This window comes from Dreissena polymorpha, chromosome 6 (genome assembly GCF_020536995.1).
Source record: "Dreissena polymorpha isolate Duluth1 chromosome 6, UMN_Dpol_1.0, whole genome shotgun sequence".
NCBI classification, from domain to species: domain Eukaryota; kingdom Metazoa; phylum Mollusca; class Bivalvia; order Myida; family Dreissenidae; genus Dreissena; species Dreissena polymorpha.
In genome coordinates, this window is record NC_068360.1 from 98028398 (window position 1) to 98045580 (window position 17183).

The 17183-nt window shown below is 33.0% G+C and overlaps 1 protein-coding gene across 4 annotated transcripts; it reads left to right on the forward strand.

Moving 5' to 3' along the window:
* The first annotated feature begins 4174 nt into the window (after positions 1 to 4174).
* LOC127836661 (cell adhesion molecule Dscam2-like) lies at positions 4175 to 14544 on the forward strand. 4 transcript variants are annotated; one of them, XM_052363345.1, is made up of 13 exons: positions 4175 to 4242; positions 4454 to 4795; positions 5785 to 6111; positions 6294 to 6584; positions 7587 to 7883; positions 8339 to 8620; positions 8765 to 9064; positions 9202 to 9519; positions 9659 to 9955; positions 11891 to 11998; positions 12332 to 12377; positions 13174 to 13226; positions 13601 to 14539. In XM_052363345.1, the coding sequence occupies exons 1-13, from the start codon at positions 4194 to 4196 to the stop codon at positions 13783 to 13785; spliced, it is 2895 nt and encodes a 964-aa protein (XP_052219305.1). In that variant the 5' UTR covers positions 4175 to 4193; the 3' UTR covers positions 13786 to 14539. The 4 variants fall into 4 exon arrangements, with proteins under 4 accessions (XP_052219305.1, XP_052219307.1, XP_052219306.1 ...); XM_052363347.1 differs by lacking the exon at positions 13601 to 14539 and adding an exon at positions 13453 to 13594; XM_052363346.1 differs by lacking the exon at positions 11891 to 11998 and having other exon boundaries at positions 13601 to 14544.
* Positions 14545 to 17183: the final 2639 nt, after the last annotated feature.

A 17183-nucleotide genomic window follows, 5' to 3' on the forward strand; every position in this document is an offset into this window, starting at 1 on the left:
CTTGTAAAATTCATGACTTAATAGTGAGCAGTTGTAAGAAACTAACTCATAAGTAAGCAGTTGTAAGAAACTAACTCATTTATAAGTTTATAAGTATACATGTCGGTATTGCAAATACAATTTAAAGCCACACATTATATAAATATTACATGGCTGACAGGGTGACAGTAAATTTGTCAACTTGAGGAAATAACGTCAACCAAGGCGAAGCCGAGGTTGACAGTATTTTTCCGAAAGTTGGCAAATTTACTGTCACCCTGTCAGCCATGTTATATTTATTTTATTATACCGAACAAACTTTTCAAACATGAACAATTTATAAGAACCACGAACAATTTTAATTATTTTTATAATTGTAATTAAATTCAGCAATGAATAACCATTTATATTTTGATAACAAAAATATAAGTACACTGGTTAAGACAGTCAATTTCTTATCACTTTATTACGCAATTTATGACGTTGTAAACAGACGACAAAATGGCAAGCAATATTGCCAGTAAACGTTTTTCTACAATACGCGAGGAGGATTTGAAGGTTAACAAAGTCAATTTCTTATCACTTGTTCTGTAAAATAAAATAAATATTACATGTCTGACAGGGTTCATCCTGTAAGACATGTAATATTTATTTTACTATACCGAACAAACTTTTCAAACATGAACATTTTATAAGAACCATGAACAATTTTAATATTAAAAAATAAAGTACACATGTTAACATAGTCAATTTCTTATCACAGAAAATAAAAATTCAATAGTTAAACATTATTATTATTTTAACAGTATTAAACAGTATCTTTTTGTTTTAGCAAGTTAATTCAGTGATAGTGAAAATGGACAGTTGCTAAAGTTGAATTGAGGAACAGTTCTGTGAATGTCTGTGAGTCTATTGTAACTCTGCTGAATCACTTGCTGTTGAACAACATTTGGATTACTGACTACTGGCAATGCACTCTGATTACTGATAACTGGCAATGCACTGTGATTACTGACAACTGGCAATGCTCTCTGATTACTGACAACTGGCAATACATTTTGATTACTAACAACTGGCACTATCATCTGAGAAAATATTTAACAGGTCTTGTTCAGACAGTTCATTCATGTCATTATCACTTTTTACAGTGGCGTTATCTTTTTTATTTGAAAATGGCTTGCTTAGACAATCTGACATATCGCGTTGCTGATCTTCACTTAAATGTGTAGAATAACTTCGTATCGAAGCTTCTGATTTGTGGCCTGAAACCCTTATTATGTGCCGGGCTTCGAAACCATGTCTATCAAGTTTTGTAATAGATGTAGCCCTCAAGCAATGGTTAGTGTACACTTTTGAAAGTCCGGTCTGTCTGGAAATGCTAGACATCATTCCAGATAAAGTATTCTTTTCTAATGGTGCAGCACAATACCAAATGTCACTGGTCTCTTGAAATGATTCTAACAGTCTTTGCCATAATGCTTCGAGTTTGGGGTTCAGTTTAGATAGGTACTTCTCAAAGCATCGGACTGGGAAAAACGTACTGCAAGGCTGCTCGTAGATCTTTCCTTCTCCTGTGGTATCATTAGGCGTATCGTCAATCTTAAAGAGATGAATTCATTTAATTAGACACTGGTCTGACATTTAAAATGGCCTGAAACTGAAAATAGATGTTTTTGCTAAAAGATTATGTGGTTTCACCACTAAAATTCCATGTAATTTATGTTTTCTTTCCTCTGTCAAACAAATTAAAAGCCACCTTTTATAGTTAAATTCTTTGCAGCATTATTATGATATTATAGGTTTGTGGTCGACACTCTCATGTCCACTTCGCTTAAGCTGCTAAACTTTTGACTTGTAGGTTCCATTACTTGATGAAAATTGCTGGTCTTTCAAATTAATGTTATACGTGCTTAAGAGATGCTTGTAAATTCCATACTTCAGACTGTCCAAAGATTTTTTATTTAGTTCCTCGCCGTTTTTTCTGACGTACAGATGCATAGAAATAGCGTAACTGGTTGTTTAGTTCCGCTGGATCTTCCACGAGATCACCAAGATCCATGTAATTGGAACGAAGAAATTCGTTGAACAAGTTCACACCATGTTTAACTACACGTTTAGTGTTTTAAGAGTCCTTGTCATGATCCAATGCCTTCAAATCCTCCTCGCTTATCGTTGAAAAACGCTCACTGGCAATATTGCTTGCCATTTTGTCGTCTGTTCACAACGGAAAAGGCAAAACTGCGCATGCGCGAATGGGACAGTTTTTTCGAACATTCCGCACGTGATTGCTAAGGCAGCGGGATACAGTATTTTTTTATCAGTAAATTTTTTCTCGCTGGTGGCACGTGATTGCTATGGCAGCGGGATACAGTATATTTTGGACAGTAAATTAATTCCCGCTGGGTCTGACAGTATTTCTATGTCACGATGGCCTATGGAAGTTTAGCATTGTGAATAAAAGTGAGGTATAATAAATTGAAATGAAAAACATGTTAAACAATACGTATAGATGCAATTTGAAAGTGTGCAAAATTGTCATTACATCTATAGCCTGATTAGCAAGTAATTCATTACTTTTTTGAAATTAAAAACCGAAAGTAGGATTTCTATACGTATACGTCCATTTCGACAAACGCGATTATTTTTAAGTTTTAAAGCGCAAAAAAGACGGATTTCTAACTCGTAACCACCAGATATATTCTAATTGGCATAGACAAAATATGTTTCTTGTTAACACCTACATGTATATTTACTTTAATTTCAAGATGTGTGGCTTTAATTAGTTTTTACATACAACTTGACAGTTGCAATAAATTCATCTGTTATTTCAAACACAGATGTCAACTATTCGCGAACGAATACAATTTATATATGAAACTTGAAACTTGCTTATTTGATGAAACGCCTATTTATATACTTATATTCAATTAAATTGTACAAAACATATATATGTACATACAGTTGATACAAAATAAGAGTGATTAATATTATTATGAAGCATTAAATAAAGGATTAATTATCTAAAATTGTGTGATAAAAATAAAAATTCTGTAAGAAACTTAAGCAATAAAACAATGCCGGCTACAATATTAAAACATATATGTATGATACACGGGGTTTTATCTAATACCATGGCTTCATTTAACACCATGAAAACATGATCTTACAAGCAAATTAGCTTTAATATTTGACTTAAAAGCGTGTGTGCGCAAACGCACAATCTTTAAAGAAACCTAACTTACAAAACGCAAGCTCGTATCGAACGAGCAACACATGAATTGCACAAGCACCACATCACATGACGAACGTTTGTCCAGCTTTCAAAATTACCACATCCAAATAATATGATACATTCTTGTGAAAAGTTTACCATGGGTGCAAAGCTTAATTATAATTTATCAAATCCTGGATCAGGTCGAGTTACATTTAACATTCCAAATTTTGACACAATCCGGTCATAACTAACAAAACTATTGATAAGTCATTATGTTAAAAAGGTTTCACATTTTAATTTACTAGTACCTTTAACTAGAGATGAGTTGAATGTACGTGAAAATTCAAAGAACTAAAACAGTTCAATAGACTGACTTCAGAACATGTTCCACTTTTATGTGTTTGATTAAATTATCATTAATATACTGGGAAATGTTCTCAGTTTCTTCAATAAAGACACTTACACTTGGCTATTTTATGTATCAAATCAGTACAAAATGTGTTTCACCAGTTCTGGAAATTGTAGAATACACAATGCGCCTATAATAAATTTAACCATGTTTACAGCCAAATACCGGCAAAATATTATGAAAATAGTTACAAAAATAATGATAAAAATATTTATTTAAATGATTATTGAAATAATAATAATAATAATAATAATAATAATAATAATAAATAATAATAATAATAATAGTAATACTACTACTACTACTACTAATAATAATAATACAAATGATAATTATACTACTACAAATTAATAATTATAGTACCAATCGCGTAGGTGAATAAACTATAGCTTTGAGTTACACTATTCGAAAGGTTTTAAACAGAATGTATTACAACAACAATCAACTCTATTGCTAAGAGACTCTGAAGAATAATATATTAATACGCTGAATTTACGTAAGCCGCACCAAAAGTCTGATACAATTTTTCAAATTGCATGTGCTTTGGGTGACTTGTTTGTTTTGTCGTGTTTGGCTGTGTGAAAGATAAACATGTTAAGATCTACCGTTTTGATTATTATTGGATTTATACATGCTGCAGGTAAATAAATCTTAACTACTACAACTATGAACATTTGTCATAAAGAAACTATATATTCATTTGGCCTACTGAAATTTTGTCCTAAAATGTCAAATGGTTATTATTAACAGTTATTATAATGGATTACCCGTATTAATCTCTGTTCAATCATGTATCATGTTACCATTTCAAAAACAGACTAGAGGTTTGTGTCTGCGTTTGTCTTCATTAGGTTCACAAACTCCAGTATTGCTTTCAAATGCAACATTCGTGGATGCTAATGGTGCATTAAAGTTGACATGCACTCATTCAACAGGGACTGTTGTGAAATGGTTTCGCAAGCCAGTGAGTGGTAGTCAGTTTGACAATGTTCTGTCAGCTTCATCCGCAGGAAGTCCATGCTTGTTTGACCGTTCTCCTTTACCTGACATGTTCGCTGGGTGTGACTGTGCAGGATCCACGTTTACTTGTACCCTGAAGTCCGTATCACGGAACAATGATGGAGACAAATGGCAGTGCACTGTTAATACAATTCCGACGAGTTACAGTCAGGAATTAACAATTGCTGTTGCAGGTAAATCCAAATCCTTGTTTGTTGATGTATTTATCCCCTCATTTCCGATAGTGTTTTTCTCCAGTAAAATAAATATGAGCATCGCTCTGGGAAAACGGGGCTTAATGCATGTGCGTAAAGTAACGTCCACAAACGCCTTTGATCCGCTTAAATGGTATTTTTTGTTTAAAACAAGTATCTTCTTGCAGAAAATCCAAAATTCAATGTAGGCGAAAACTGTTTCCCCATATTAGCCTGTGAGGACTATGCAGACTAATCTGGTACGACACTTTACTTACGTGCATTAAGCCCAGTTTTTATAGAGCGAGGCTCATTTATATAAATTATGACAGATCTTGTATTTTCTCCTTGAATATATGTCACCTGCTTTTGTTGATTAATAATTAACTGTGTACCTTTACGACATTAATTGTTTATTTTGAACCTATAAACGCTAACACAACAGTTATGTAGACCTACTTTTTAAACCAATAGTCTTAAATTTGTCAACCTTGTTCAAAAATTGTTTTTTCTAAATTGGCTTAAATAGAAATATAGATATACTTGTATATATATGCGTGCAAAGTGTGCTTATTTGATATAATTATATGAGATAAAACACAATCGCCTGAATGATCCAATTGATGCATGAAATAAATATTAATTTGAGGAAATATGCATTATTAGTTCTTTTTAAAAATACCAATACAAAACAGTTTTAAATATATCATGTATGGTTCTGTGATGTACATGTTTAACGTGTGAATTGTAGCAAAAAAGTAAAATATTCAATCAGGGCTCCATACATTATGTAAGTTTACTTTGAAGATGGCACAAACATGTAACTTTGTATTAACTGACCATTGTTTTAGGCTTTTTGAACGCACAGCATTCTAAAATTCTTCTTTTTTTTCTATAGATATTTTCCATATTCTTTATACAATCTTTGAAATAAAAAAAAAACACGATAAAGTATGTAAGAGATTAATAATGTATATTTATTCGATTAGTGCCTGTGGTCAGTGTAACGTTGACTCCAGACCTACCAGTAATTTATGTGTTACAAAACGTACCAATCAGCTTCATCAAATGCGTATCATCCGAGGGTCGTCCTACCCCCATCATTACTTGGTATATGGATAAAGTCACACCCTCGGATTACACCGACGATGAAAATATCACTGAACGAAGCATTGGTAATGTAGAAGGAGACCGGACGACAAGCACTCTGACAACTACTCCTTCACAGGAACAGCACGGGGCAATCATATACTGCAAGGTCTCAAATGGATACGGGTCGATCATATCAGTCAGGAAACCCCGTATTGACGTGTTGGGTAATTATCCAGTATTGTACTTGAACGTTAGTTTAAAATAATCATAATATTAATAAGTAAATGTATTATTTTTATTTGAATTTTCAAATTTTTAAAGTAGCTTGTATTTAATCAAATATGCTTTGTTCTCAAAGTTATTGATGTTCCTATTTTATTTCCCATGTACTTTCGCTTTGTTGAAGTCGCCCCATCCATACCAAAAGTTCTATACAAGAATGTGATTGTTGACACCATTACCGTGATACAAAATAGCTCTGTATCGCTGGAATGTACCTCTTCTGGGAATCCAACGCCAAACATATCATGGAAATTAACTAATGGCTCTGTTATTAATAACGGAGCTATTGAACTGAAATTTATGCAAAGTGTGAACGCAGTTACGCTCACCTGCACGGCCACAAGTGACATGCAGCCAACAAGCGGAAGTACAACAAAATATAATAATGCAACTACTTTACTGGTTAACATTCTATGTAAGTTTTATTTAATGTGTATGTAAGTATAATTTACTTTGATTACAGTATAATGCATAAATATACGCATTCATTATATTACGTACGTGTCTTTATACTTGAAATAACAAACCCACTAACATAATGCATATTCCTATAACGTTGCGGTGTAATGTAATCATTCGATAATCATTTCATAGTGGTTTTAATACCCATAAAATTGGGATGAAAATTACTGTTTTGATCGGATAATACAATCTCTAATGTTGTGTTAGTATATGGACCTCAGCTTTAAATAAGTTACATAGCGGGTAAAAGCAAGAAATCGGTTTATTTAACACAAGACAGATAAAGATGGCAAAACAATTGTCTGTTGGATTTAATAATTGCATTTTAACAACATATTGGCATTTTCTGAGCTTTTTAATCTACGAATTATGATTCACGTGAACATTCCTATGAAGTAGGACGCAACCATAGTTATATGTTTTATGGTTCTTTGACTGTTTGACATTATTTTCTCACTAAACTACTGATTCAAACACTTTGTTTTTATAAATGTAATTTCTTATTAATTATTTTGGCTTGAGCTATAAATTGATTCACAAATCTAATCAAACAAAATAAGGTCAATTTGAAGGACGTTATGTCAAGATTTATTTTCATATAATTGTTGTTTAAGGAAACTAGGTATCTGTTTTGTAGTCGGACACGGCGCATAACTAATGCTGTTGTCAACGTTATTCATGTTCAAAATTATAAACCTGACATATGTTTATATGACTGATGTACATGAACTGAGATTCTGTAAATAGGTTACCCCAGTGTTTCTATCAATATCTGCCCGGAGACAATTTCTTCATAAAAGACAAACATAAACCAAAATCTGCGTACATGTTATAACCACATACATGTAAACCACCGGATATTTTCTCAAAGGTTAAACGTGTTTTTATTGCATAATACTGTTTAAGCTGTTCATAAGATATGCCAGGAATAAACCGTGATAATCGTTGGTTGCAGATCCACCGACCACCCCAACGTGTGCCATCGAAAATAATGGAATAACATCAAATTACATACGTGCAATTAAGAACACATCTATTACAATTAATTGTACCAGCAATAGCCACCCCCCTCCAATGAACTACATGTGGACGCTGCCTGGCGGGCCGAAACAACACGGACAACTCTTCACGATACCAAACGTGCTATCTAGCGGTACTTACAAATTGGATGTCATCAATGTGATGAATGCAACCTCTTCACCGCAAGTGGTTATTGGAAATGCAAATGTGATATTTTCACTTGACATGTTATGTAAGTTTCGTTAATATTTCTTGCTTTTTGTGATCGGCTTGTATTTGCATTTTGTTTAAAATTTGATTGTATTGAATACTAAAATATCAAATTCGAAGGCAGATTCATTAATAATAATCCGTCAAGTTTCAGGACAATGAATCTGGTAGAGTTATTTCATTATGATTTCTTTATGCGTATCACTTGTGTTTCTCATCCTATGATATTTCAATATGAATCATTCGATCCATGTGTTAACATTCACTTTAGTCCGAATTGCCAATTTTGTTAAAGATTAAATGTACTGAATACTACAATCATCGAATTTCGAGGAATGAATCGTGGATACAAAAACGTTAAGTCCTCGTTAAATGCACCGTGAAGAGCTGTGTTATTATGTGTATGTGTTGCAAGGTCCATGATACTTTGATGGAGCACTATACATTACTCTATCGCTGTGTTATAATTCACTTCAGTCGCAGTGGCGGTGAGACCAATTGCGAATACAACGGTGTTACAAAACAGGACATTGTCTGTCGAGTGTCCATACACCGAAGGAAACCCACCAAAGACGAATTTTATGTGGAAACAAGTACAGACATCGCGCGTTGTCGGAGTCGAGCAAAATCTTACTTTTCAAAATATGCAAATCACTGACGAGGGATTTTATAAGTGCAGAGTAAACAACACAATGGAACCCTCAGGTTGCTGTGCACAGACGCCTTACGATGAAACAATGTTTTACGTTGATGTACAATGTAGGTAAATGGTACATTAATAAGAGTATGTGCGTATAGTTCAAAACTTTGCAAAAGAAAGTTCAATAAAGTGATTTGTATAAGTTAAAGGTTGATTATTGTATTTAAAATTGCAAGGTCATAATAAGTATTTATTTATTGTAGATCCTTCCAGTATACAGAGATTTTTTGTCGACGGATTTGAAAATGCAAGGATTATTACTATAAACCAAAGTCAGACTGTGATATTAATCTGCGAAGCTTATAGTGACCCTATTGCTAACATGTTTCTAATAAATAATACTCGAAACGGACGCGATTTACTGACTGAAACACATAATAACACAATATCTGCTTCTCTTGAAAATGTGCGATGCGAATTTGACAAGGGGATATACCAATGTCAAGGGAACAACATTCACAACGCCGCCCAGCAGGTTCGAGAAATAGAGATCATCATCCGATGTAAGTCAATATTATAAAACATACGTATTTGTGTTTTGAATATGAACGTTTGCGATAAGGCATATATAAACTTATGTTGTATTTCTCGTTTTGCTATTAAATTAATGTCGTCCAATGTTACATTTTATTTTTTGAAGGTGCACCGCGAGCTTCTCCATTTATGCCTCCGGTACCTAAAGTTTGGACGAAAACTAACAGTAGTGTAATTCTTACGTATACTATTGTGGCGTATCCTCCTCCAAGAGCTTTATCGGCGTTTGTTTGGCGGAAACAAGTAAAAAATGAATGGTTAATGGTCAATGCTAATACAAGAATTAATATTCAAATTTCCCAAGACAGACTGCAGACAAACCTTTCCATAGTGCAAGTACAGAAAGACGATTTTGCAACCTATACGGTCAATGTGGACAACGATATTGGCTCCACAGAACAGACATTTGTTATTGAAGCGAAGGGTAATAATATGATGTATTTCGTAGTTCTTCTTTTTGGCAATAACTTAACATATTTAATTGCCTTTATTTTGATCGCATATTCACACACTAATTCATTATGGATAGGCATTAAGAGGCTGTTAAACATAACTATTTACAGAAGAGCCAGCTATTCCAGAACATTTCGGTATACCAGATAATACGATAACAGACAGCTCTGTCATCGTTGAATGGAAACCGGGATTTAACGGTGGGGATGATCAATGGTTCGTTATTGGATATAAACAACACACGGGTGAAAGATGGACTTACAGAACTATATTAGAACATATCGAACGAATATCGATTGAAGAATTGGTTGCTGGAACCTCTTATCAATTCAAAATGTATGCAGAAAATTCAATTGGAAAATCAGCGGAAACAAATGTTATAACAGTAACTACACGAGCCAAATCTGGTATGCATACTTCTGTTTTAGTCTTATTTTTAAGGTGTGTACACTGTTTCTTAATATCTATATTAGGTAAGTGTGACGATCGGTTTGTCGGATCTATCTTGCAAAGTTCACAGCCGAGGAACCTTCATGTTAAGGTGATTGTTAAGGGGAGGCATAAAGGTTTCGACTCTAAGCCTTTTCTATTTTGTGGACTCAACTGCTTGATGAATTGCGCTAATATTTTCTTGGCTGAAAAATCGTTATGTGTATGTAATGTCATGTTGGCTTTAACCAGTTTGTGTATTTTTTTTGTAATTGTCATGACCCAACTTTAAAGTCGGAGTATAAAGATGTTCCTTTGTCAGTCCGTCCGTTCTTCCTTCTTTACATACGTCTGTCCGTTTGCTTTTTTTGTCGGGCCAGACTCAAGAAGTTTTTAAGTTACAGAGATGAAACTTTGTCAATTTATGAACCAGCATGTGAAACAACTGATTAATGCAAATGCAGTTTTTTAATTTGTGTCTCGTGCTCAAGAAGTAATTCTGTTTGAAGGCTGAAAATTCACAAACATGTTTACCAGCATGTAAACAACTATATAAATTCAAGTTTAAAAGATAATACAGATTTTGTGAAAATAAGCCCTTTTCAAACGAGTTAGGGCTTTGCCTGTTTCCAAGAATTTTTTTGAAGGGCATCATTCACTATGACAAAACTAGTAATTTTAAGTGTTATACTGTTGAACTTATTGCTCAGTATTGAAGTGGAAATTGTGCACTTGACTTAATCAAACCATTTAATCCAACGTATTATCCTAATGCGAATTCTTTAAACATGTCGATTTATTGTAGACATACGCTGGCACTGCTGTATTATGAAACTCAGTTTATTAATTGTAATTCAAACAGAAATATCATGTATTGTAATACTCATATTTAAATTACACTGCTGATGTGTTAATGCTCATTTACAGATCTGTGTTTTTTTTTGTTTTGATTTATGAATATGGCCCGGCAAGTTGTTCTACTGGTTTAAACATGTTTAGTAATGTATTGTTTCTAATTATCTATAATGTGTGTGAAAATGATTATCTCACATATACAACTCATTGGTGGGAGCAAGTTTGTTGTCCTGATAATATATCTGGACTTTCAACAACTTTATATTAAGATAGATAACAAAATTATAAATACTATTCATTTCATTATGAACACATACACCATAACGTATACATGTAAACGCAATGCAGACTATACTGTTAATTTATGGTGTTTAAGCAAGCAACATCAATCCGTAAAATATTTTAATTCAGGTCACTAGATTATTTTCAGGAGGTTCTTCAAAACAGTATTGCCATATTATATCACTAAAACTAATGAGCGACAATCACTTATTAATTACTTGAATTATTGCTTATTTAAAAAATTATTAATTGTGCTAACTATATTTTTTTAAAGGTGTAATAATCATACGAATTGTATGCTGATGCTGCATAATAACTATTGCTTAGATACATTTATAAAAATTATGATGCCATTGTCGAAAATGCAGCGCTATTTTGCTTCGCACATATCTACAGAATGCTGTGTCATGTCACCATGTAACATTGACAATTGGTATGATATTTACATAAGGAAAGGAAGACGCCTGTCGATTTTGAGTTTAACCGATCGAAAATTAACTATAATCTAGTATCAGAGATGTCGTGTTTAATACAGCATTTAAAACGTAAAACAGTTTGTAATATTAAACGCATATATTCAATTAGATATACACATTACTAAGTTATTGACCTTCAATGTCTGCTTTTGGAAAGAATGAAGTAATCAATAGTTTAAGTATCAATTGCAATTGCAGACCACTCCCGACAATAACAAATGCTTATAAAGAAATTGGTTAATAACCTTTACTAAAAACGACCCCAAAAACGTACAGACACTTGTTTATTCATTTAATTAGATAATGGATCCTCTCCATCGGTCGGGGCTGCAGTGGGAGGAGCTGTGGGTGCAACTGTCGTGATAGTCATAATGTTTGGGATGTTTATATTATGGAAGAAATATAAACGTATGTATAAACTTTGTTTTATGCAATAGTATTTTATAATATATATGAGAGTGATCAATGACCATAATTTAATAAGGTAATTAGACCAAGTTGAATAAGTTCATATTTGCCTCCTCACTTTATAGAATTATAGAAGTGTACATATATATAAACAGGTACTCTGACGTTACAGAGCAACACACTGTTTTCAACCGAAATTAATTTGATTAATTTTTTGTGTTTCACCGCTAGTTATTCTTCTTAAAGAAAATATGACAAATAAAGTCAGTATTCAACGGATAAATATGCTCTCTCTGAGTGTGTTTAGCCTAAATAAGTGTTTGTACATTTCAGGTAATCAAGCCAGCGGTTCTAAGTACGATGACTTATTCAATGGACAGTATGTTACAATAATTATAATTAAACCATACCTCGTTTCCCAGTTGTAAAATCCCATATACCCGCCGTTTATTTTTTAATGTCATCACCTTGGAACGTTATATTTTCGATAACTTTTTATGAGTAAAACTTATTCATCCGATCACGTGACGTATCGTGGTAGCTTTCATTTCGCCTATGGTTATTTTGATTCCAACTAAAACATAAAAGTGATTCGCAAGAGGCTAAATTTGATATGTTATGGTTGTCCAAACTAACAGTTTATGTGCATGACTACGAAAGTCTTCATTATTGAATATATACGTGTTTTTTTTTATAATTTATAGCTGCAGACTAATTTCTAAAAAGATCATTTCAAACTTTATGTTGCCTGTTATCCGGATACATGAACTTGTTTGATCAACATTTGTTTATGTGCACCTTAAACACGCAATATATGCCATTATAAACCTTAAATTAGTGTTTCATTATTTTATATGATACATGTTTAAGGGAAATGATATTTCATATTATAAAAACTTGAACAAGAGAACAAGAACACAACTCTGAAAACGTAACAATCAGCCTGGTTCGGTTTAAGATTCACCTAATTTCTTTTCCGGTAGATATCACGCTCATCTGGGTTCAATATTTACTATTCCCATTTACTGACTATGATATTAATAAAATATACTTCAAATTACTATCATGTTTAATAATTACCTCCCCTCATTTTACATGTATTTTATAAAACTTCTATTCACAATCGGATACATGACTTGAAAAACCTACGAGAAACGTGCTATTGTCTGCTCCAGGATTAACGTCTCTGCTACCAATACCAGTTCCGAGTATGAAGCCTACCGAGTTGGTATGATCTTTAAATAGCAAATGCATACAATGTCATGTTTATTAAATATGTATGTTATGGTGAAATCGTTATGATGAGTTAATATTACAACATAATGTTACAACATAACGTGAATGTTAATGTTAACAAAGTAAGGACAATATAGTTTTGAGACAAATGGGAAATGATGATAGTGAAACGTCTTAAGCATTATCAGAACAATGTGGTACCATAATATCGTTTTCAGGCAATATGCCTATTTCGAATTGAAGACAGAAAAAGTTGCGACACGACACGTAACATAACCAATGCGCATATGTACAGTAAGTGGAACTCATTTCGGGGTCTTGAGGAGCACTTCAGAAAAAGAAATTTAAACCGGCGTTTCATTTCAGATTCCCAGTACAGAAACCAGTACGAAACATCCGCTGAAACTTCTTTTCATGAATATTCGGCCTTAACACATGGCGGCACACAACAGCATAATGTTATGAACCGTGCATCTGATGTTGCAGACAATGATTGTGCAAAGGAAGAAAACAGCTATGTGAATTTAGTGTTATCGAATACTGAAACTTAGTAACATATTATTCTTGGGTTTGAATTATAATGAAAAAAGTTACCATCTAATTAAACTACTTACCGAATTAAGTTTATTAAATACGTTATGTAGTGTTATGTATCTATAAGAAGTATGTATATACTGATCATGAGCTGTTTGTAATTCGTATAAGAATCTATGTAATAGGTGATCACAGATACTGTTTATAATTCAACATATAGAGATTATGTTCGAACGACGTTTCTAATATCTGGAGTATGACATCGTTTACTACAAACATACTAGATTACATAAACACAAAATTGTTTTACAGATTCTTATCATTATGTCAGCTTTTCTGATATGCCTTTATAGTTTTGTTTGTAAATTTGGTAAAAAAAGATTAGAGTTTCAATCAATGTCAGTATGTTGCTTATTTTGCATATAGATATAAACCGTATTTGAGCTAATGTGCATCTTAATAAATAAAATGTTTAAGCTAATGTAACATGTAAGACAAATACATCTAATAAATTGATATGAGGTTGACGCAGTTGCTTTCCATTGTTTAAAAAGTAGCTATTATAGTACGACATATTGAAATTTTTCATAGTTGCTATACAATTTAGAACCTTAATATAGGAGCTACTGTTACATTTCATACTGTGTTGAATTTCATCGTTTGATAAAATATAAGTTTAATGTTATCTTTATATGTCTTGATAAAACTAAATAAATAGAAATTCTGTGAATTTCAGACCTTACTATGTTTATAACATATTTCTGTGCCTACAAAACAAGTTCAAACATCGTCTACAACACTTCAGTAGTGTCATCATTACTTGCACGAAGGTAATGAGTGCGCATTTATATTGATTTAAATGCAGGACTGGAACAAATGTCGCTTAATTGTTTTTGCAAAAGTATAGTCAATGCATTTTAAAGTTGACATTTCTGAAATAAAATAGAAAATATTTAATGCAGTGGAAACCATTTAAGTTAATCAAGAATCCGAGTGTAGGTAAATGTTTATTTCTTTTTCTTTTTGAGAGATTAATTTTGTTACCAAGTGTATATATGTTACTTCCATTGCCTTGGTTTTCTCTGAGGTTACATCATTATGCAACGATCGGTTAATAGCTATTCATAGCTAATGTTTCTTTGTTACACATGTACCGACTTAAAATAAAATTTGATTTGATTTGATTTGATCGCTTGACTTTCCACGCTGAGAAGACATAAAGTTGAATTCGATTGTTTATTGTTTTAAGGCATTGCAAAACTGTACGACTTATAATTGTGTATAAGCGCCTATGGTGTCGCGGATTTGATACCTATTAACTGTCAACAGGATTTTTATTATTAATCATAACATCAACTTGATTCCGTCTTGTCTTCAGGATATGATTTGGGAAAAAAACAAAAAAACATGGTTTAACGTATGAACGCAATTTAGTACTTTATGAACACTGACACTCTGTCGATTTGCCCATACGAAGTAACAACCACTAAATTGCTTACCCAACAGACATTAATAAGACACAAACTATTTTTGTAACAATTGTGTTTGACTAAAGGGGACCCTGAGTTTATACAAGATAGGTCCGTATTAGTTTTTTGTTGTATTCCGTAGGTGATCAATTAGTTATTTCTGTGGAAAGAACAAGTCGGATTGTTGCCAATATGATATGTTCTGCTCAATATTTATGCTTATTGTAAACTGTGAGCAAACAAATGGGGCTTTGTAAGCCCAGTAACAACACTCCATATGCTACACATATATTCCCGTCCAAGACGTTGTGTTCTATGAACCAGGTGCGTACTCTAGTTATGTTGTATCATTTGAGCCGCATCGTGCGAAAATGGGTCTAATGATATATCAAAATAGCGTAGCTCCAGATACGGCACTTCATCAGTATATTGTAATGATGAATTATAATGTCCGCGTATGAGCTCACTTAAACTTGAGTGAATGTATAGCGGACAATGTAGCTCCGGACCGAATGCGCAGGCTGGTCTGGAGCTACACTGTGTTCATATGGAATACTATCCTCCTCGCTCGACTCAGCTTATTTATCATACGCTTTATTCTTAAATTCACCTTATCGATTAGATCGCTTCATATTGATCCATTAACTTTTAACTGAAGACAAACACGTTAAAATAACTCAAAATTTATCAAATAAAATGAAAATATAAAAATGAAATGCGTTCCATTGGTGATTTATAATTAACATAACGGTATATTATGTGTATGGTATTTTGCGGTAGTGTTATTTAATTAAATTTTGTTAGGGAATGTTTTTCAATATGCGAACATCTCTCTTTAAAACATAAATGGCTATTGTGATCAGGGGCATATGAATGAAGACTTCCATTAGGTAGTTAATTATCTGCTTTTTCCCCTTTCCTGAGATCACGCATTTGTCTGTTGTATTTTAAAATTTTAATTTACACACTTTTCATATTATTAAAGATGTTTTTGAATATCAAGGATTTTGTCAAATTGTTTATGTTACTTTCTATGGGTTTAAATGTTAACAATGCTTTCAAAAAATCACAAACAAATAACGCAGCAATCCTCACCTTGATTAATTTGTAAAACCATAAACGTGTGCACTTAAAATTTTAATTGGCCAATGACATCTTTTCAATTGATATAAGGTAAATAAAGCACACTGTACGGTGAGCTATTCGTTTAAACAAAAGAGAGGAGTTTTAAGTATTCGAAATACGCAGTTTGCACGGATTGCAAAGCATGGTCATGACTGCTATCTGCAAATCGGCTCATTTAAACCACCCCATTGAATGTATACAACAATCAGGACCGTTTAAAGTAATGAATGTGTTCAACCGCCAATACAAGTATAATATCTCTTCCGCGTTTAGCACGCTAACTATTCAAATGCATATAGGTGCGGAAACGTGCAAATATCATATCAATCGGTTGGTTTTTATGTTAGGTAGTTTTCCATGTAAGGGTTGAAGTGTACGGGTGAATTGCTCCCGCTTTCCGATGTATACATTAAGAGCTAAGTCAATACCACTTTTCACTTTGGCAACCAAGAGAAGACTAATAAAAGCTAAATTTCGATTCGATATATTGAATTTTCAAACACATATTGAAATGATTTATTTAAAAACAAAACACAAGACGTTGAATGTAGAGGAATAAGGAAATCGTAGTTTTATTTGCAAAAATACTGGACATATGTTTAAACACAAAATTACGTTACGAAAAGTTTCATTGATTTTTGTGAACTCAAAATCTTAAGTTAACGCAATTCCAACTGGCTGAGTAAATTATTTGCTTTGCATTTACTGACGTACGATACATGTTAATTCACTGACTAAGAGTCGTAATTCAATTACAGTTTACGAGGCATACCTGTCTGACTGCCCCTGCGAGTTGATGTTCATGAATTCATGAATGATTC